Genomic DNA, 24348 nt, shown 5'->3' with positions numbered 1-24348 from the left:
TCACGTCTTTCTGATCTGAAATTATTGTCATAAAATAGCAATATGTGTAACAAAATTATAACAAAATCTGGTTTTCCTAAACACTAGTTGGCCAGTTTTCTCACCATCCTGTGTCTGTTTCCTAATCTGTGAGGAGGACAAGACTTGCACTCTCTGCCATGTGCCATGAGTAATGTGTGTACAGGGGCTGCTTTTGCTCTTTCTCAGATGATCAATTTACTCCCCTCTTCAGCACTGCAAGTCACCCCTGCCTCCTTAAGAATCTGGTCTCTCTAGTAACTGAATCCTTCTGGGTGTGCAAAATCTTAGTTATCTTGTGACTTAGCCAGATAACTTTTAAGCCTTTTTAAGGCTTAAGCGCCTTTCTAAGCCCTTGACATTGAGATTTTTCAGCCTTCCTAACCTCTCACTCAGGTTCTTCCATCTTCCAAAATTACATTGACTTATTTGTCTACTTTTCTCCTCTCTTTGGTTGGGTTAGTAAGTTTCATTAGAAAGCAAAAAAAAGGTATGCATTTTTGAATCTGCTATGTTTAACCAGAAGTCTCCAAGGAAAATAAGAAGGAGGGAAGGAAGGGAAAAGAAGGGAAGGTAAGGGGTAGGTTAGAGACCAAAACCAACTTGTCATTTTTCAAAGACTTGCTAAATTTATAACTAAATCAAGTACCTTAGTTGGAAAGAGGATTCTACTATGACATTCTTTTCTCTTTATTGTTGGTGTGTGAACTGGAAGGTGAGCAGAATCTGTGATCTGAAACAAAGAGACAAAAATGAAGATAGATAAGTCACCCATATGACCAAAATTATAAGAATTAAATTATTTCTCAAGTAAAGCAAAATAATTATATTTGCTATACAAAAAGACAGTAAAAATAAAATTCTCACAGTGCAAAGAATATGTTTTAAGTAATTTAAATCTATGCTTTTAGTTTCTACAAAAAATATATACTTATTTCATATACTTTATTTCAATTTGGCTATTTTAAAATGCATGTCATAACATGTAGACTATATTAAAGAAGAATTTTAATTTTTGGCTGAACCCTGCAGCATGTGGAACTTCCTCTAGCACATACTGAACATGTGACAGCTGCAGTGGAAGCATGGACTCTTAACCACTGGGCTACCTGGGAAGTCCAAAAGAATATTAATCCTAAATATATTTGAAAGATAATTTTAACAAGTAGATATATGATGAGAATCTTCAAAATATTTTTGAACTACTAGTCTTATAAATGTAGAAGTATTTTATGATTTGAAATATGCAGAAATATACTAAAACAATTATAGAAGGTTCAGCAAAATCATGTGAATACTAATAATCTAAAAATAAGCTCAGATAATTTATATTACATATCTTAAACAGACTTCAAAAGCATATAAAATACAGCAGTCTATGCGACTGGAAAAGGTCAGTTTTCATTCCAATCTCAAAGAAAGGCAATGCCAAAGAATGTTCAAACTACTTCACAATTGCACTCATCTCACACGCTAGTAAAGTAATGCTCAAAATTCTACAAGCCAGGCTTCAGCAATATGTGAACTGTGAACTTCCAAATGTTCAAGCTGGTTTTAGAAAAGGCAGAGGAATCAGAGATCAAATTGCCAACATCTGCTGGATGATTCAAAAAGCAAGAGAGTTCCAGAAAAACATCTATTTCTGCTTTATTGACTATGCCAAAGCCTTTGACTGTGTGGATCACAATAAAATGTGGAAAATTCTGAAAGAGATGGGCATACCAGACCACCTGACCTGCCTCTTGAGAAACCTATACGCAGGTCAGGAAGCAACAGTTAGAACTGGACATGGAACAACAGACTGGTTCCAGATAGGAAAAGGAGTACGTGAAGGCTGTATATTGTCACCCTGCTTATTTAACTTATATGCAGAGTATATCATGAAAAATGCTGGACTGGAGGAAGCACAAGCTGGAATCAAGATTGCCAGGAGAAATACCAATAACCTCAGATATGCAGATGATACCACCCTTATGGCAGAAAGTGAAGAAGAACTAAAGAGCCTCTTGATGAAAGTGAAAGAGGAGAGTGAAAAAGTTGGCTTAAAACTCAACATTCAGAAAACCAAGATCATGGCATCTGGTCCCATCACTTCATGGCAAATAGATGGGGAAACAGTGGAAACAGTGGCTGACTTTATTTTTGGGGGCTCCAAAATCACTGCAGATGGTGACTGCAGGCATGAAATTAAAAGACGCTTACTCCCTGGAAGGAAATTTATGACCAACCTGGATAGCATATTAAAAAGCAGAGACATTACTTTGCCAACAAAGGTCCATCTAGTCAAGGCTATAGTTTTTCCAGTAGTCACGTATGGATGTGAGAGTTGGACTATAAAGAAAGTTGAGAACTGAAGAATTGATGCTTTTGAACTGTGGTGTTGGAGAAGACTCTTGAGAGTCCCTTGGACTGCAAGGAGATCCAACCAGTCCATCCTAAATGAAATCAGTCCTGAATATTCATTGAAAGGACTGATGCTGAAGCTGAAACTCCAATATTTTGGCCACCTGATATGAAGAGCTGACTCATTTGAAAAGACCCTGATGCTGGGAAGGACTGAAGGCAGGAGGAGAAGTGGACGACAGGGGATGAGATGGTTGGATGGCATCACCGACTCAGTGGACATGAGTTTGAGTAAACTCCGGGAGTTGGTGATGGTCAGGGAAGCCTGGTGTGCTGCAGTCCATAGGGTCCCAAAGAGTCAGACACGACTGAGCCACTGAACTGAACTGAATGAAGGAAGGTTGCTTCCAAGCTTGGGCACTTATAAATAAAGTACCTAAATATATCCATGTATTATAATAATTGTAATATAATATAATATTATATGATATATATTATATAATATATATAATCTTATATATATATAAAATATATATATATAAACTCATATATATAAATATATAAACATATATTTAAACATATATATATGTTTATATATAAACATATATATAAACACACAAACATATATATAAACATATTTATTTACATATATAAAAACTCATATTTTATATATATATGAGTTTATATATATATTAGTTTATATATATTTTATATATATGAGTTTATATATATAAGTTTATATATAAAACTATATTTTATAAATATAAAAATATATATTTAATATATATAATAAATATAATATATTTATAATAATATATAAATATATTATATATTATATATTTAATACACACAATATATATAATATATTATGCATAATAATATTATAATATACAATTATATATATCACATATTATAAATATTATAAATATATAATTATAATTATATAATTATATCACAATATATTTTATAATAGTATATATTAATACATATATCAATACATATTATATTAATATCATTAAATATAATAAATTAATTAATTTAAATATAATAATCAATGAATTATAATTATTTAGTAATAATTACATTAAGGTATAAATAATTGTTTATAATTAATTAAATATAATTAAATTAATAATATATTATATATTCATATATAATGTCAATTAATATTATTATATAATTATATATATAATAATATTATATATTAATGAGGATATATATAATGTATATATAATATTATAAATATATATATTATAAAATATAATATATATAAAATATATAATATAAAATTATAATATATATAAATTATATATAATTATATATAATATAATATAATAAGTATATAATATAATAATATAAATATATATTAAATATAATTTATATATAATATATATAAACATAACATATATAATATATCCATGTAATATAATAATAATATATCCATGTATTATAATCCAGAATTTTGTGTGGAGATAAATTTTCATTTCATTTGATTAATATCAAGGTACATGATTCCAGGACTGTATGGTAAGACTGTTTAATTTTGTAAGAAATGGCTAAACTGTCTTCCAAAGTAGCTGAACCATTTTGCATTCCTGTTAGCAATGAATGAGAGTTCCTATTGCTCTACATTTTGCCAGTACTTGATGTTGTCCGTGTCCCAGATTTTGATGTGTAGTTGTATCTCATTGTTTATTGTTTTAACTTGCATTTTCTGATGACATATATATGGACATCTTTTCCTATGCTTATTTGCAATCTATGTATCTTCTTTTTATTGAGGTCTCTGTTTAGTCAACCCATTTTTAATCAAGTTGTTTGTTTTCTTATGGTTGAGTTTTAACAGTTTTTGTATTTTTGGATGACAGTTTTTTTTTTATCATATTTGTCTTTTGCAAATATTTTCTCCCTGTCTGTGACTAGTCTTCTTAGTCTCTTTTACAGAGCAGAAGTTTTTAATTTTAATGAAGTGCAACTTATCAAAAATTTATTTTGTGGCCCATGCTTTTGACTTTATATTTAAGAAGTCATTATCTAACTCAAGGTCGCTGAGACTTTAACCTATATTGTAGTTTTGCATTTTAAAAGTAGGCTAATGATCCATTTTGAATTAATTTTTTGAAGAGTGTAAGGTCTGTGTCTAAGGTTTATATTTTTTGCATGTGCTAGTCCAGTTTTTCAAGCACCATTTGTTGAAGAGACTATCTTTGTTCCTCTGTATGGTTCTGGGCATTTAATTATATTTCATTGGTCTATTTGTCCATTCTTTTGCCTTAAAAACAATTGAAATTCTGACACACACGATAACATGGGTGAAATATGAAGATACTATGCCAAGTGAAATTAGCCAGACAAAAAGGGGCAACTATTATATGACTCTACTTATATAAAATGTATAGAATAGGCAAATTCATAGAGATGCAAAGTAGATGAGAGTTTACCAGGGAAATTGGTTTTTAAAAACTCTATTCCCAGCAAGGTGAGATGAGTGTAGATGAGTGTACTCTCCCAGCACAAGGAGAGTAATCTAAGGTAGTGACACAGAACCCATGCAGTGTGAGAAGTGATGAGGCAGCTGCAGAGATGGCAGATTGCTCACAGAGCACAGAGGTGACAGAATAATAAATATATTGAGAGTAATAAAGGATCAAGTTTCTCACTGTCACAGAAAGAAGTTACCAATGTAGAAAAGGAGAAAACTAGAATGAAACCTATAATGTTGGCTTGGAATTAGAGGTATAAATGTGTGTAAGAACTCACAGTTTTTATAGGTAAGTACCCACTCCAGTACTCTTGCCTGGAAAATCCTATGGACGGAGGAGCCTGGTAGGCTGCAGTCCATGGGGTCGCTAAGAGTCAGACACGACTGAGCGGCTTCACTTTCACTTTTCACTTTCATGCATTGGAGAAGGAAATGGCAACCCACTCCAGTGTTCTTGCCTGGAGAATCCCAGGGATGGGGGAGCCTGCTGGGCTGCCGTCTATGGGGTCGCACAGAGTCGGACACGACGGAAGCGACTTAGCAGTAGCAGTTAGATAAGTAGGTAGGTGAGTAGGAGAGTAGAGATGATAGATGAACAGATAGATGACAGATACACAGATACATAGATTTCTACATAGAGACGGATATATAAATATATTTTTCTCTATCTCTATCCAACAAGCATTCTGGAATAGTGACATCCCATAGCAACGAGCATACTTAACACCCAGATCTTGTCTTCTAAATACCATTTTCCAGTAAAAGCAATCAGTGCTCCTTGGAGAGATGGCTAAATTCATGGCTGGCAAAATACAAGATGAGCTATACAACCATTTGAACACTAGAATAAATTATGACTATAATGGATTGTAAGCAATGGAGTAAAATGAAAAACTATGTGTCCATACAGATACAAGTAAACTGCAAATTGTTAAGAAATGTGGTACTTACTGCTTCAAAGTACCTCTATACAAAATACTTATTAATTACAAAGGGAAAAAAGTAATTTCACAATAGACAGGCCTGGAATTTCCCACCTTAGTGCAGAGGTCAAGTAAGCATGATCAGCAATGGAATAAATCAAAATCACGTACCACCTGATAGCATATAAGGAGAAGACCACAGCATCACTTCTGTGATATTTTTGACAAACATGCATAACCTGAATCAAGTCACGAGAAAGCATTTGTAAAATGAGAGATATTCTATTCTAAACCAGCCTGTGATTTTTGAGAGTATCAAGGTAATGAAGTCAAAGAAAGACTTTAGCAAGAGACTAATATGGCAAGAGACTTCCATATGGCAAGAAACTCATGAGAGACAAGAGCAAAGTACAATTTTGAACTGCTTTTTTTTTTTGCAATAATGGACACGAGGGGGCGGTTAGTGACACCTGAAGGGGTCTGAGGATTAGATAGTCAATAGTGATGCATCAGTGTTAGTGATGATGGTTGTACTGTATATGAACAAGATGTAGGAGAATATTCTTATTTGTAAGAAGTACGAGATTAAGTATTCAAGGTGATGGAAAATCAAATGACAACTTTCAAATAGTCCAGGAAAAATAAACATATACTGCACTTGAAGTATTTCTGTAAAATTTGTGACTGTTTCAAAAAATTAAAACCTTTGGCAAAATTATGCATTGAAAATATGCATTTCTACTAGCTAGTAACTAACAAATTCTCCCATATGTATATAGCCAAGCAGGTCCCAACAGGCTCTTTGTAATAGAGAAATTGTAATAAGGAAAAAGGACATCAATACATAAAAAGGAATATAGCTATATAAATCATGGTTATGTATAAATAAGTATATTTATAATCTGGAATACTACACAGCAGTTGAAGATGAACTGTCTTGACATGAATAAATACTGTGAAAATAGTACATTATTTTCACAATAGGGATATTATTTGTGTATTTTGAGCAGACCAAGCAATCCTTTGAAATTGAAGAACACAAGGCTATGATATAAAATATAAGAGGGTGGACAGAAGAATGCACACTATTTCAAAACATCTGATCACCTCCCAGGACAAAAGAATGCAGCCAGATGGGCTCAACTGTTCAGTATCATTCCAATTTTCTTTTTATCTGAACAAAAGTGGCAAACTGTTTTCTTAATTTGTGGGTAATAGGTATATGGGCTTGTGATAGATTATTCCTTGTACCTTCCTCCATGAGAGAGAGATTATTAAAATTTTAAAACAATAAAATAAAATTGTTATCAACATTTTAAGCGCTCTGAGTAGAATTTGAAAACAATGTCTGACCTGGCTATAAACCACACTGAAATTTTCCAAACTAAATCATGTATCTCTGGGAGAACTCGCCACCTAGTCCCCAGGATTCCAAAGTGGGTAGCGAGAAACCCTACCCAGATTAACCAGGGTGAGTGAGATGCAGAGGAGGGAAATAGCATTTCTGAAGAGGGAAAATATGAGCTGGGAGACACCTTTGATTTCTGGAGGAAACATTTGCCAAGAGTCATGTTCTCTGATTATCATAAAGGGCCACAAAGAGTTATTTTATATGTCATCATGTGAGACATAAAATGATCTTACATTTTAGTAAGAACAGTAGCAAAGTATTTTTGTCTTGTTTTGTTTGTGGGGTTTTTTGTTGTTGTTGTTCTTGTTGCATGATGGATGGCCTCAGGAGGACTATTTGTAGTTTTTGTTTTAATGTTAGAATATAGTGATTTATGGGCTTCCCTGGTAACTCAGCTGATATAGAATCTGCCTGCAGTGCAGGAGACCCCAGCTTGACTCCCGGGTTGGGAAGATCCCCTGGAGAAGGGATAGGCTACCCACTCCAGTATTTTTGGGCTTCCATGGTGGCTCAGATGGTAAAGAATCTGCCTGAAATGCAGGAGACCTGGGTTGGAGACCCGGGCTAGGAAGATCCCCTGGAGCAGGGCATGGCAACCCACTCCAGTATTCCTGCCTGGAGAATCCCCATGGACAGAGGAGCCCCGTGGGCTACAGTTCGTGTCATTGCAGAGGGTCAGACAAAACTGAGCGACTAATCACAGCACAGCACATGTATTGTTAATCCCAAACTAGTTATCCCTCTCTGCCCTGCCCAAGTTTCCCCTTTAGTAACTATAAATTTGTTTTCAAAGTTTGTGAGTCTGTTTAGCAAATGTATTTTTATGCCTTACCTAATACCAGACTTTATGTTGTGATAAGATTATGTAAAACATTCCTGTTACAGCTTAACTCCTTGATGTTAATTAAAACCACGGCAATATTGTGAAGTGATTAGCCTCCAACAAATAAAAATGGATGAGAAAAAAAAAATAAAGCAATGCAAATAACGAGAGTTCTCTCCCTGCCAGACCATGTCCCCTCATGGACATGGTTATCAGTTAAACTTAATATTAACTACTACCATATAAACTTAATATTCTCTATAGACTGTTCCTATCTAAGCAATGCATCTGATTAGAGAGAAAGGGCACTGTTTCTGAACAGGATTCAGTCTCCTTTTGTCTGGTACCAGTGAAAAGTTCTGAAGCAAATCTACCCCAGAGAGGTACCTTCACTGTGTCTGCTTCGTCTCCACTATACGAAGATGGAGATGTGGACCCAGAACTGATGTAAAACTTGATCTTTAGATTCTGTTCAAATATATTGTCAACTGGATCGCCCTAGAAAAACAAGTTAGGGAAAACAAAAATTCAAGAGATCCCTGTATAGAATTCAGCGCTCTTAACAGAAGTCATGAACATAACATTACTTTCCAATAATGGGTGATAAAACTGTAATTTTAGTATTTTTTTTATAAGAAGTATGTCAACATGCACAACTGTAGCCAAACTCCTTCAATGGTGGACACAGATGCTCCCACCTGCACCTCTGAGCACTTCTCTTCAGAATGTGCTATTTCACAATCCATCATTCCATTCCATTCCATTCCATGTGGAAGTACCATGGCATTAAAAAAAAAAAAAATTGAGCAGATGGATTCCATTCACAGTGGATTATAGAGAAATGAATCGGAAACTAAAGATAAGAACTCTGTCCCTGAGGGCACCTAGTGAAGAGGTTCAGACTATGTCACCACCAAGTATGTCACTTGGGCATATTGATTACTTAAAGTACTTGAGACACAGCGTTGCAAGGACACTCTGACTCTCGTTTGTTTTCCTGAAGGAAGGATACAGATCTTCCCTGTGAAAATCACCCTCCCTGTGCCAGGAGGAGGGAAATACTTTACCACCAGAGACAACGGAATTCAAGGCCAGGAAGGCTGCATAAACAAAGATATGATTGTTAAACTACCCATATATTCCTTGTTACTTTACTATTCATGACTCATAACCCAAACCCCTTTGTCTTATTGTTTCTTCACAAATATATTGTTCCTTTGCCTAAAAAAGTATAAAAGCTTCCTTACTCTGGTCACTTAAGGTCTTCTTTCTCTTGGGAAGGCTCCCAGGTATATGTAAAAGTTTAACAAAATGTGTACGCTTTTCTCATGTTATTCTGTCTTATGCCAGAAGTCTTAGGCCCAGCCAGTGACCAATAGAAGGAAGACAAGAATTTTTCCCACCCACAGTGAATTAGGCATTAAATGAAAGTAAATGAAACTGACCTTGGTTGTGTGACTAATGGCACCAATGTAAACCCCTGCTTATTTAATAGCATAGAAATACTGGCACCCAGGGGTCAACACCTATTATGGTCAGAATTTTTGTGACTTTACTTTGGAAGATCATGTAGTGAGTGATTTCCAAAGTTACAAAGTTTCTTAAAATGCAGAGGCAGCTCCAAGATTTTTATATAAGTGAGGCTCAATCGGAAGATGAGGTGAAGCTATAGGTCAGCTTTCCTGGGGTTGCATATACACAGTGAGTGTTTCACATGGTACTAGAGAGTGTTTTGCTGTTTTCTTTACACATAATGTTTAATATGCATGAGATGATGGTGGTGGTGGTTGTGGCTCCTTAAATCCCCAATGCCCTGTTCATTTTCATAGGTTGGATACAGTATCTTCCATTGTTAATTCATGTGACTACTGTTGTGAAATATGACTTATTGTTCATATATTTTATTGATTTTTTTTTTTTGGTGTGGAGAATTTAAAAGTCTGTTTTGGGGATTGATTCCAGGTACAATTTTCTATGTGGCACAGTGGCAAAGAATCCACTTGTCAATGCAGAAGACACAGGAGACGTGAGTTTGATCCCTGGATGAGGAAGATCCCCTGGAGTAGGAAATCGCAACCCACTAGAGTATTCTTGCCTGGAAAATTCCATGTACAGAGGAACCTGTCAGTTATAGACCATGGGGTCACAAAGAGTTGGCCATGATTGAGCAACAGAGCATGCACACACAGTTTTCTATGTGGCTAATATTTTAGAGATCAACAAGGCTCCCAACAAAATACTTGAGCCTAACACTGTAAGTGTTACTCGCTCACTCCCATCCAACTCTTTGCAACCCCATGGACCATAGCCCACCAGGCAACTCTGTCCATGGAATTCTCCAGGCAAGAATATTGGAGTGGGTAGCCATTCCCGTCTCCAGGGGATCTTCCCGACCCAGGGATCAAACCTGGGTCTCCTGCATTGCAGGCAGATTCTTTACCATCTGAGGCACCAGGCTGGAAATTTAAAACTGGCAAGATTGGCTGTCACTTATTGCTAATAATATAACCAAGGCTATGGTCTTCCCATTGGTCACATATGGTTGTGAGAGTTGGACCATGAAGAAGGCAGAGTGCTAGAGAATTGACGCTTTTGAACTGCGGTGCTGGAGAAGACTCCTGAGAGTCCCTTGGACAGCAAGGAAATAAAACCAGTCAATCTTAAAGGAAATCAACCCTGAATACTCATTGGAAGGACTGATGTTGAAGCTGAAGCTCCAGTATTTTGGTCATCTGATGCAAAGAGTCGACTTATTGGAGAAGTCTCTGATGCTGGGAAAGACTGAAGGCAGAAAGAGAAGAGGGCATCAGAGGATGAGAAGGCTGGGTGGCATCACCGAAGCAATGGGCATGAACTTGGGCAAACTTTGGGAGATGGTGAGGGACAGGGAAGCCTGGTGTGCTGCAGTGCATGGAGTTACAAAGAGTTGGATATGACTGTGACTGAACAACATTGCTAATAGGCTTGTTTCCTGGGAGGGCCAAGAGCATTACTGTGGGCATAAGCCAGCTAGCTATATGACACAGCTACCAGCAAAGCAAGTAGATAAGGAGTTAATTTACTCCAACCAATGAAGATTCCCTTCAGAAAGTTCTCAGTAATCCAGGTAGCTGACCACTGGAGAGACCCTTCTGTCCTCTCCCATCCCCTGAATCTTGCTTTTAAGCTTTAAATTAGGCAACATAGAGTGAAACCCTGAAACTCAAGACACCCCACCCTCTATGCTAGTAAAATCAGAGCTCTCGGTCTACTTTCTCTCCCATTCTATCTGCCACCTTGTTGTGTGGCCCTGGGGTGTGCCATGTACCCTCCAGGGCCTGTGAGTGATCAATCGTGTTCCTCAAATTTCCCTTATAGTTTTTACTTAAGTGCATCCTGCTATCATAATAAGAACCACAAGGCTTGGGCCAGACACACAGTGGTCCCTGTGGTGATGGAGAGGATTGCGTGTGGCACTCACTACAAGTACTATGGCCCAGGTGAACGCCCTGGGCATTCCTAGCCAAGAGCATCACTACCAATCAGCTGAGACTACAAAACACAGAGTTTAATTTTACTCATAGTGTGTTGTCTTTTGTGTTTGACTTTTTTCACTCCATGTTATGCTAATGAATTCATTCATGGTGTTGTGTATAGCTGTAATTTATTCATTTTTATTGCTCTTGTGTATTTCATCCCATTATTAGAGCCTACCTTCTTTATTCATTCATTTTGATGGACATTTGTATTTTAGCTATTACAACCATTCTTGTACATACCTCCTGGCATAAAATATGCAAGCATTCCTATATGATATATTTCTAGAAATGGAATTACACAATATGCAGATTTTTATTTCTTCAAATACTTAAATTTTTTCAAATACTCCTCTGGCAGTCCAGTGGTTAAGACTTCACCTTCTAGTGCAAGAGGTGCCTACTCCATCTCTGGCTGAGCAGCTAAGATCCCACAAGCCCGTGGCCAAAAAACCAAAAACATAAAATAGAAGCAATATTGTAACACATTCAATAAAGACTTTAAAAATGCTCCACGTCAAAAACATCAGAGAACAATATGGAGATTCCTTAACAAACTAGAAATAAAACTACCATATCACCTAGCAATCCCTCTATGGGCATATACCCTGAGAAAACCACAATTCAGAAAGACACAGGTACCCCAGTGTTTACTGCAACACTATTTATAATAGCCAGGACATGGAAGCAACCTAGGTGTCTATTGACAGATGAATGGATAAAGAACATGTGATACACATATATATAATATATAAAAATATACATATATATGTATATATATATGTACATACATATGTTTATATATATATAATATACATATATACACACATATATAATATATAATGGAATATAACTCAGGCATAAAGTGGAACAAATTTGAATCAGTTGTAGTGAGGTGGATGAACCTAGAGCCTGTTATACAGTGTGAAGTAAGTCAGAAAGAGAAAAACATATATAGTATGTTAATGCATATATATGGAATCTAGAAAAATAGTACTGATGAACCTATTTGCAGGGAAGGAATGGACATGCAGACGTAGAGAACAGATGTGTGACCACATTGCAAATTTCATGAAGAGAATGGAATTTTATCAGGATTATATTGAATCTTGATATTTTATATTAAATCTTTAATCTTGATGGAGTCTTGATTGAATTGATATATTATCAGTAAACTCATACAGGGGCTCTGTATCAACCTACAGGGGTGGGATGGGGAGGGAGATGGGAGGGAGGTTCAAAAGGGAGGGGACATTTGCTGATTCATGTTGATGTTTGACAGAAAACAACAAAATTCTGTAAAGCAATTATCCTTCAATATAAAATAGATTAATAAAAAAATGAAGAATTAATATGTTTATAATATTGAGTCTTTCAATCTAGTGCTATAGACTTACTATTTTTTTTTTTTTTGCAAATCAAAACCACAATGAGGTACCATTACACGCCAGTCAGGATGGCTGCTATCCAAAAGTCTACAAGCAATAAATGCTGGAGAGGGTGTGGAGAAAAGGGAACCCTCTTACACTGTTGGTGGGAATGCAAACTAGTACAGCCGCTATGGAAAACAGTGTGGAGATTTCTTAAAAAACTGGAAATAGAACTGCCATATGACCCAGCAATCCCACTTCTGGGCATACACTGAGGAAACCAGATCTGAAAGAGACACATGCACCCCAATGTTCATCGCAGCACTGTTTATAATAGCCAGGACATGGAAGCAACCTAGATGCCCATCAGCAGATGAATGGATAAGGAAGCTGTGGTACATATACACCATGGAATATTACTCAGCCGTTAAAAAGAATTCATTTGAACCAGTTCTAATGAGATGGATGAAACTGGAGCCCATTATACAGAGTGAAGTAAGCCAGAAAGATAAAGAACATTACAGCATACTAGCACATATATATGGAATTTAGAAAGATGGTAACGACAACCCTATGTGCAAAACAGAAAAAGAGACACAGAAATACAGAAGAGACTTTTGAACTCTGTGGGAGAAGGTGAGGGTGGGATGTTTCGAAAGAACAGCATGTATATTATCTATGGTGAAACAGATCACCAGCCCAGGTGGGATGCATGAGACAAGTGCTCGGGCCTGGTGCACTGGGAAGACCCAGAGGAATCGGGTGGAGAGGGAGGTGGGAGGGGGGATTGGGATGGGGAATACATGTAAATTCATGGCTGATTCATGTCAATGTATGACAAAACCCACTGAAAAAATAAATAAATAAATAAAGGGGAAAAAAAAAATAGACTTACTATTTAACTTAGGCCTTTTCAAATATCCCTCTTTAAATTTTATAATATTTCTTCCAAAGCCTTCTAGCTATTGTTAGATTTGCTTCTAAATATTTGATTCCTTATGCTGTTGTAAATGGTGTGTGTTTTAAAAGGTAATTATTTAATATTCTAATATAATTACTTCATATCATTTAATATTCATATAGAGAGATGCATTTGATTTGAGTATATTGATGTGACATATATTTATTTCTGTATATTGACATTGTAGTCAACATGTTCTCTACATATAATATACTCTGTATATTGATTTTCATATACTGATACAGTAGTCAACCACCTTGCTAAACTCTTAATAATTCTAATAATTTATGGAAAAGATCCTCAATTTCATAATGAATTTTATGTTCATAAACATAAAATTTTTTATTTTTTCATTTTTATACTTTTTTCACTTTATACTTTTCATTTTTATATTTTATTCATAAATATAAAATAGGAAAGCATCAGTATTTCACCAATATACAGTTATATTATACAGTTATATATAATACAGTATATTATATATATACATATATAATAATTATTTTATATATAATGGTGGCACTAGTGGTAAAGAGGGCTTCCTAGGTGGTGCTAGTGGTAAAGAACCCACCTGCCAATGCAGGAGATGGTAAGAGACATGGGTTTGATCCCTGGGTTGGGAAGATCCCCTGGAGGAGGGCATAGCAACCCACCCACTATTCTTGCCTGGAGAATCTCATGGAGAGAGGAGCCTGGTGGACTTCAATCCATAGAGTTGCAGAGTCAGACATGACTGAAGTGACTTAGGATGGAGGATAATAATATTATATAACATAAAATAATAATTATATAATATTAAATATTATTATTATATATGACTTTTGTTGCTGATATCTTTGATCAGATAAAGAAAGTTCTTTTTCTATTTCTAGATTGGGAAGAAGGGTTTTGCTTTTCTATCACAAAAGGCTGCTGAATTTTTTCAGATATTCTTATGCTTTTATTGAAATTATATAATTTATATTTTTAATCCATGAAAATCAAGATGGTGGAGTAGAAGGACATGTGCTCATCTTCTGCAAGAATACCAAAATCGCAACAAGCTGCTGAAAAACCAACAGGAGAATGTTGGATCCCACCGAAGAAAGATACCCCATGTCCAAGGGCAAAGGAGAAGTCCCAACAAGATGGTATGAGGGATGCAATTGCATTTAGAATCAAATCTCATAACTTCCAGAGACGCTTGGAGGGTGCAAACGAAACCTCATGCTCACGAAGACCCAGAGAAAGGTGCAGTGACCCCCACAAGAGACTGAACCAGACCTGCCTTTGAGTGTTTGAGGGTCTCCCGTGGAGGCACAGTCAGCAGTGACCTGCTGTGGAGACAAGGGTTCTGGCTGCCACAGACCTGGGAGGCACAGTGTGTGGCCTAAGTCCTCTTAGAGGAGGTTGCCATCAGCCCCACCATAGAGCCACCGAGCCTACAAACTGAAGACCAATTACACCAAAGACGTTCTTGCACTGTTGCAAAAGTTCTAGGGCCCACAACAGATTTTCTAACCTGGTGATCCAACAAACGGACTGAGATCCCTCCGGGAATTTGACTTTGAAGGCCAGTGGGATTTGATTACAGAACTTCCATAGCACTGGGGAAACAGACTGTTGGAGGACCAAACAAAACCTTGTGCACACCAGGACCCAGGAGAAAGGAGCAGTGACCCCACAAGAGACTGAGCCAGACTTTTAATATTTTTAATCTGTTACTGTGTTATATTTTTAATCTGTTACTGTGTTATGTTGATTCATTTTCTAAAGTGAAACTTTGTGTATCAGTTCAGTTCAGTTCAGTTGCTCTGTTGTGTCTGACTCTTTTTTTTCTTCCATTTATTTTTATTAGTTGGAGGCTAATTACTTTACAGTATTGTAGTTGTTTTTGTCATACATTGACATGAATCAGCCATGAATTTACATGTATTCCCCATCCCGATCCCCCCTCCCACCTCCCTCTCCACCCGATTCCTCTGGGTCTTCCCAGTGCACCAGGCCCGAGCACTTGTCTCATGCATCCAGCCTGGGCTGGTGATCTGTTTCACCCTAGATAATATACATGTTTCGATGCTGTTCTCTCGAAATATCCCAACCTTGCCTTTTCCCACAGAGTCTGTCTGACTCTTTGCAACGCCGTAGACTGCAGAATGCCAGGCTTCCCTGTCCATCATCAACTCCTGGAGCTTGCTCAAACTCATGTCCATCGAGTCGGTGATGCCATCCAACCATCTCATCCTCTGTCGTCCCCTTCTCCTCCTGCCTTCAATCTTTCCCAGCATCAGGGTCTTATAGTACCAAATTGGTCATGCTGAGTTATTCTTTTTATTCTGTTTAGCAACTTTTTTTAAAGACTTAAAATTTTTTTCAACAGTTTCAGGATTTCATGAGAATTCCCACTGTATAGCTAAGAGTATACAAAAGGTCAGATTTGGTATGTGTATGCTGCAGATATTCTATACTGTTGCTGCTGCTGCTAAGTCCATTCAGTCATGTCCGACTCTATGTGACCCCATAGATGGCAGCCCACCAGGCTCCACCGTCCCTGGGATTCTCCAGGCAAGAACACTGGAGTGGGTTGCCATCGCCTTCTCCAATGCATGAAAGTGAAAAGTGAAAGTGAAGTCGCTCAGTCGTGTCAGACTCTTTGTGACCCCAGGGACTGTAGCCCACCAGGCTCCTCCGTCCATGGGATTTTCCAGGCAAGAGTACTGGAGTGGGGTACCATTGCCTTCTCCAGAAGTATACTGAAAATAGTGCATATAATCTTTGAAGTGTTCCAAGGAATGCCATGGCAATCAGCACAGCTGAAGCCATGCATGTTCTTGTTAAATTTCAAACTAAAGTTCAAAGAATGCTTCTGTAACTTCAGCCAAAATCCTAGATTGTATACATTTATCCTTAACAAACACATGAGCATTGTTATCCTAGCCTCACTCTCAATAATCTTTTAATGAGTGGCTAAAATGTAAACCTGTGTTTTCAGTTAAGACAAAACCTGTATTTTTCACAACAGGTATAGAACCAACAAAATACTCATTAATGTCAAAAGTAGAATTCTGTATGTTCACCAGTAAGATTAGACTATAATTTCCTTCTAAAATATTCCTTATCAGGTTTTGGTATAAGGTTACTCTAACCACATAAAATAATTTGGGGACTGTCTTAGTCGACTACAGCTTCCAAAACAAAATACCATGGATTAGGTGACTAAACAGCAGGCATATATTTCTCATAGTTCTGGAGGCTGGATGTTTTAGATCAGGGTGCCAGTGTGGTTGGCTTCTGGTGAGAATTTTCTTTCTAGCTTGCAGACAGCCAGCTCCTCACTGTACCCTCATATAGAAGAGACCACCAATACTATCAGACAAGGGTCTCACTCATACAATCTCATTAGTTGCTTAGTCGCTAGTCATGTTCAATTCTTTGTGATCCTATGGACTATAGCCCGCCAGGCTCCTCTGTCTATGGGATTGTCCTGGCAAGAATACTAGAATAGGTTGCCATGCCCTCCTTCAGGGGATCTTCCTGACCCAGGGATCAAACCCACATCTCTTAATGCTTCCTGCATTGGCAGGTGGGTTCTTTACCACTAGCATCTCCTGGGAAGCCCATAAATATACATAAGGATAGATAAAAAGATACAGATAGTATAAGAAATTGTCTCATATAAATAGATCATAAATCAATTCCTTAAATAAATAAAAGATTAAACATATATATATAAACATAAGGAATATAAAAAGATGCAGATATTATAGGAATTGGCTCACATGATTATGGAACATAACCAGAAGGAGATATTGATACACAAATAGATATTGATAGAAATTCCTGTTGGTTCTGTTCCTCTGGAGAACCCTAAGACAGATTTTGGTGCTGAGAAGGGACTGGTTCCAAATTGGGAAAGGAGTACGTCAGGGCTGTATATTGTCACCCTGCTTATTTAACTTATATGCAGAGTGCATCATGCGAAATGCTTGGCTAGATGAAGCACAAGCTGGAATCAAGATTGCTGGGAGAAATACCAATAACCTCAGATATGCAGATGACACCACCCTTCTGACACCCTGGCAGAAAGCGAAGAAGAACTAAAGAGCCTCCTGATGAAGGTGAAAGAGGAGAGTGAAAAAACTGGCTTAAAACTCAACATTCAAAAAACTAAGATCACCGGCAAGGTAGAACAGTGGTGAAGAACACAGCTTCTGGGGTCCAAAAAACTAAGATCATGGCATCCAGTCCCATCACTTCATGGCAAATAGATGGGGCAACAATGGAAACAGTGACATACTTTATTTTTCTGGGCTCCAAAATCACTGTAGATGGTGACTGCAGCCATGAAATTAAAAGACACTTGCTCTTTGGAAGAAAAGCTATGACAAACCTAGACAGCATATTAAAAAGCAGAGACATTATCAACAAAAGTCCATATAGTCAAAGCTATGGTTTTTCCATGAGTCATGTATGGATGTGTGATGGATGTGAGCCTCCATCACATAATGAGGCTGAGCACCAAAGAATTGATGCTTTTGAATTGTGGTCTTGGAGAAGACTCCTGATAGGTCCCTGGACTGCAAGGAGATCAAACCAGTCAATTCTAAAGGAAATGAGTCCTGGATATTCATAGTCAATGGGGTCACAAAGAGTTGGACACGACTGAGTGACTAACACTTCCACTTTCACATGAATGAACCCAGAGGACATTATGGTAAGTGAAATAAGCCAGTTACAGAACGACAAATACTACATGATCCCACTTATGGGAAGATTCTAAAGTAGTCAAACTCACAGAAGTAGAGAGTGGAATGCTGGTTGCCGATGACTCGAGGGGAGGAAAAGTGGGGAAACGTCTGTCAATAAGTACAAAGTTTCACTTATGCAAGATGAATAAATTCCGGAGATCTGCGGTACAAAGTTGTGCCAATAGCTAACCATATTGCATTGTGTACTTGAAAACTTGTTAAAAGAGTTTATGTTAAGTGTTCTTACAGGAATTCCCTGGCAGTCTAGTAGTTAGGACTCCCTGCTTCCACTGCTGAGGGCCTCGGTTCAATCCCTGGTCAGAGAACTAAGATCCAGCAAGCAATGTGGGGGACAAAAGTGTTCCTACAACAACAATAAAAAGAAGCACAAGGAAATTTTTGGAGGTAATGGATATATCTGTTACTTTGATTGTGGTGATAGTTTCATGGCTATATGTGTATGTCCAAAGTCACCAAATTATATACATTAAATATGTACATCAGTTGTACATCAATTGCACCTCAGTGAAGTTTTACAAAATAAATAGATAAAATGAAACATCTCTATTAACTGTTACAGTTCTTAGTTTCCTGAATGGAACCAGACACATATCCAGGGATTCCCCAAAAACAGAATGGGTAAATAAACTACTGTATTTTCACATAATGGATGATCACATATATTGAAATACAGTTCAACATATTATTTCTACACATAAATGAGACTCACCCACTCAAAGCTGTGACACAAAAGAACGTGTACAGAGTGATTCTACTTACATTCTAAAATTAAATCCTCTTTTTTAGGGATGCATACATTCATTGAGTGTAAAAATATAACAAAAAGCAAGGTGAGCAGCAGAGTATCAATTACCCCCAGCAGAAAGAGAGGGGTTGCTCTTTCTGAGGAAGGGAACACTTGTGGGGCATCAATCATGTTTCCGATCTTCACCCGAGAGCAGGTAACAGAGGTGTTTTATGTACTTTTCTTTATGTGTGTCAGAGTTCACAATGTAAAATATTTTGTTATTTTAACCCTAATATAGATGACTTTACAGCCTACAGAAACTTGCAGCCTTACTTCCATGAAAACTGTTTCTTTGTTATGTGCTTAGGTCAAGCCTTCAGTCCTCTCCCATGGAATGATACTAAAAGAGTTTTATTGCAAAGGGAAGTGTTACTCAGAGCATCAGTGACTTCTGAAGTGGCTGCAGCACATACCCAAGAAGTTTAGTACTTACTTCACACTGAGCCATGGCATTAGAAGTTGTATTAAAAAGTGCCAAGGAAGATGAACTTGGGTCTTGTAGCCCTAAACCTGGAAGACAACAGCAAGCAGTTTATAAATGAGAAAACTAAAACTAACATTCACACCTTTTTCAACCTTAATCTTTTAAAATTGTTTTCAGACCATATTTTTGGAGATAACCTGACTTATTATGTGCGTGCATGCTAAGTTGCTTCAGTTGTGTCTGACTCTGTGCGACCCTATGGACAGTAGCCCACCAGGTTCCTCTGTCCAAGGAATTCTCCAGGCAAGAACTGGAGTGGGTTGCCATGCCCTCCTCCAGGTGATCTTCCTGACCCAGGAATCGAAACCACGTCTCTTACATCTCCTGCATTAGCGCCACCTGGGAAGCCCTTGTATACATCAGTTCAGTTCAGTTCAGTCGCTCAGACGTGTCCGACTCTTAGTGACCCCATGAACTGCTGCACTCCAGGCCTCCCTGTCCATCACCAACTCCCAGAGTTTACTCAAACTCATGTCCATTGAGTTGGTGATGCCATCTAACCATCTCATCCTCTGTCGTCCCCTTCTCCTCCTACCTTCAATCTTTCCCAACATTAGGGTTACTTCAAATGAGTCAGCTCTTTGCATCAGGTGGCCAAAATACTGGCGTTTCAGCTTGAACATCAGTCCTTCCAATGAACACCCAGGACCGATTTCTCTTAGGATGGACTGGTTGGATCTCCTTGCAGTCCAAGGGACTCTCAAAAGTTTTCTCCAACACCACAGTTCAAAAGCATCAATTCTTCTGTGCTCAGCCCTCTTTATAGTCTAACTCTCACATCCATACATGACCACTGGAAAAACCATAGCCTTGACTAGATGGACCTTTCTTGACAAAGTGATGTCTCTGCTTTTTAACATGCTGTCTAGGTTGGTCATAACTATCCTTCCAAGGAGTAAGCGTCTTTTAATTTCATGGCTGCCAAGACCATCTGCAGTGATTTTGGAGCCCCCAAAAATAAAGTCAGCCACTGTTTCCACTGTTTCCCCATGTATTTGCCATCAAGTGATGGGACCAGATGCCACGATCTTAGTTTTCTGAATGTTGAGCTTTAAGACAACTTTTTCATTCTCCTCCTTCACTTTCATCAAGAGGCTTTTTAGCTCCTCTTCACTTTCTGCCATAAGGGTGATGTCATCTGCATATGTGAGGTTATTGGTATTTCTCCTGGCAATCTTGATTCCAGCTTGTGCTTCATCCAGCCCAGTGTTTCTCATGATGTACTCTGCATATAAGTTAAATAAGCAGGGTGACAATATACAGCCTTGATGTACTCCTTTTCCTATTTGGAACCAATCTGTTGTTCCATGTCCAGCTTTGACTGTTGCTTCCTGACCTGCATACAGGTTTCTCAAGAGTCACGTCAGGTGGTCTGGTATGCCCATCTCTTTCAGAATTTTCCACAGTTTATTGTGATCCACACAGTCAAAGGCTTTGGCATAGTCAATAAAGCAGAAATAGATGTTTCTCTGAAACTCTCTTGCTTTTTTGATGGATGTTGGCAATTTGATCTCTGATTCCTCTGCCTTTTCTAAAACCAGCTTGAACATCTGGAAGTTCATGGTTCACGTACTGTTGAAGCCTGGCTTGGAGAATTTTGAGCATTATTTTACTAGTGTGTGAGATGAGTGCAATTGTGCGGTAGTTTGAGCATTCTTTGGCATTGCCTTTCTTTGGGATTGGAATGAAAACTGACCTTTTCCAGTCCTGTGGCTACTGAGTTTTCCAAATTTGCTGACACATTGTATAAAGATACATATTTAAATCAAAATATACATATATTTATTTTTATATATTAAATATGTCTGAGAATTATGCATCTCAAATGAAATAATTTTAGCAAATTTATGTTAAACTTATAATGAAACTATGTAAATAAATTATGTAAGTTTTCATGAATTAACTCCTGTGTGTCAAGTCATTGCTTTCTTTTCCTTAATAATATTACATTTAAATAGATTTTGAAGCATTTTTAGAAGCCTCAAGGGGATTTCAGCAATACGGTCATGCCAATAATGGATGCTTTTTCTGTGTTAGCTTCTCCCCACAGCAGGAATAAGTTTCAAATTATTCCTCCCAAATACCCAGTATCTGTTAGTATCCACAGGAGATGGCTTCCAGTACCCCTTGCAGATACCAAAGTCCTCTGATGCTCGAGTTCTTTACATGAAGTAATGTAGTGTTTGCATGTAATAACCTGCCCACATCCTCCTATATACTTTAAATCATCTCTAGGTTATTTATAGTACTGAATACAATGTAAATGCTATTTAATAGTTGCTGGAAGTTGGGAAATTCAACATAAATTCTATGTAAATAGCTGCTGGTGCACAGCAAAGTCAAGTTTTCCTTTTGGAAACTTTCCAGAAATCTTTTATTTTGTATTTTTTATCTGAGTTGGGTAAATCCACAGACATGGAACTCACAAATATGGAGGGTCAAATGTATGCATTTCTTAGCCTAAGTTATCTATAAGAAGAACACAGGCAGAATAAAACAAATGTTAATTATACTTAAAACTTTTCTGATAGTATCAAGGCTTTATTTATTTGGACAGAATAAAACATTCAACTACAAGTTTCTTTTTTTCCTTAAAGGAATTTTAAAAAAATTCCATACATTAACCTTTAGCAATTGTACTAACTTTAAATATATTAAAAAATAAAATCTTATGGTATGATTACAGCTTTATTTAAATACAAGAGAAGAGAAAGTATGAATTTAGACCTTCTCCAATAGGCATACATTTAACAACTGATATTGCCATGACTGTGAATTTTCCAGCTCTAAATCACTAACACAATTTCTTAATAGTCAAATAAGGAATTGTGTTCAGAAATGTCACATAATACTGCATAAGGATTGTACTGTTCTGCAGCATTCAGGGGAAAAAATAATGGTAAAAATAAAACTGTGACAAATAAAAGTGAAACAGTGACAGACTTCATTTTGGGGGGGCTCCAAAATCACTGCAGATGGTGACTGCAGCCATGAAATTAAGACACTTGCTCCTTGGAAGAAAGGTTATGACCAACCTTGACACCATATTAAAAAGCAGAGACATTACTTTGCCAACAAAGGTCCATCTAGTCAAGGCTATGGTCTTTCCAGTAGTCATATATGGACGTGAGAGTTGGATTACAAAGAAAGCTGAGTGCTGAAGAATTGATGCTTTTGAACTGTGGTGTTGGAGAAGACTCTTGAGAATCCCTGGGACTGCAAGGAGATCCAATCAGTCCATCCTAAAGGAAATCAGTCCTGAATAATTAGAAGAACTAATGTTGAAGCTGAAATGCCAATACTTTGGCCACCTAATGTGAAGAACTGACTCATTGAAAAGACCCTGAAGCTGGGAAAGATTGAAGGTGGAAGGAGAAGGGGATGACAGAGGATGAGGTGGCTGGATGGCATCACCGACTCAATGGACATGAGTTTGAGTAAACTCCAGGAGTTGGTGATGGACAGGGAGACCTGGCATGCAGCAGTCCGTGGGGTCGCAAAGAGTCGGACATGATTGAGTGACTGAACTAAACTGAACTGAAAAATAAAACTTCGTGTTAAAGGCTTAAAATGTTAACTTGATAAAGTATTGTGATAATATATAGTCTTTGTTTTTAGGTTCCTTCAAAAAAATGTCAAGCCTAGCACTACTCCCACTTATCAAGGTTTCAGAGTTCTGAAGGACCCCATCTGCTGGTGCTCTGTAGTGAGCAATATCCTGGCCTTGATTCCTTTGCTGGAGAATCTGCCCTGAGGCCACCACCACCTGAACTTGCTATATCACTTATTCTTTATTCAGTGCATCACTTATTCTACCCTTCTCTTGAATTAGGACTTATCTTGGTTCTTGTCTTTGTAAGGATACTCAAGTTCTTTTTAATTGTTTCTTCTATTGTCCATAAAAAGTCAACCCACAAATATTTATTAGACAAATATTTACTTCCAGAATTTGCCTATCCTGAATTCCTGATTCACCTATTCCCTCCCCTCCAGAATGTTGATCAGCTCTTGAAGGTTCATCCCACTCTGATACAATCCAATGTGAACCAAAAAACTGTGGAATGAAAGGAAAGGTGAACTCAGACAGGTAGAAGCTCCACTAACATACTTGCATAAGAAGCAGTTTCTGTTGAGAAAAATGAAATATCCCTTCAGTTAAAGGTAACACCCTCAGTTTATTTTTTTATTAAATTCTATATAAAATGGAGTATTAGCCATAAAAAAGAGTGAAACTGGGTCATTTGTAGTGATGTGGATGAATCCAGAGTCCGTCATACAGAATGAGGTAAGTCAGAAAGAGAAAAACAAATATATATTAGTGCATATATATGGGATCTAGAAAAATAGTACTGATGAACCTAGTTTCAGGGCAGGAATAGAGATGCAAACATAGAGAAAAAACTTGCTGACACAGATGGGGAAGAAGAGGGTGGGACGAACTGAGAAAGTAGCATTGACATATATACACTTCTGTGTATAAAAC

The 24348-nt window shown here is 37.3% G+C and overlaps 1 protein-coding gene across 1 annotated transcript in view; it reads right to left on the bottom strand.

Annotated features, from left to right (window-relative positions):
• Positions 1-24348, bottom strand: part of LOC133071420 (serine/threonine-protein kinase MRCK alpha-like) — a 53638-nt gene that overhangs the window by 20811 nt on the left and 8479 nt on the right. Inside the window, exons 5-7 of the mRNA XM_061164008.1 lie at positions 19815-19891; positions 8388-8498; positions 668-751 (exon numbers count right to left, since the gene is read on the bottom strand). Of these exons, the coding sequence (XP_061019991.1) occupies positions 668-751; positions 8388-8498; positions 19815-19891 (272 nt within the window). The remainder of the gene's footprint in view (positions 1-667; positions 752-8387; positions 8499-19814; positions 19892-24348) is intronic.

Source organism: Dama dama, chromosome 16 (genome assembly GCF_033118175.1).
Source record: "Dama dama isolate Ldn47 chromosome 16, ASM3311817v1, whole genome shotgun sequence".
In the NCBI taxonomy this organism is placed as follows: domain Eukaryota; kingdom Metazoa; phylum Chordata; class Mammalia; order Artiodactyla; family Cervidae; genus Dama; species Dama dama.
This window is presented reverse-complemented; position numbering and strand designations above follow the sequence as displayed.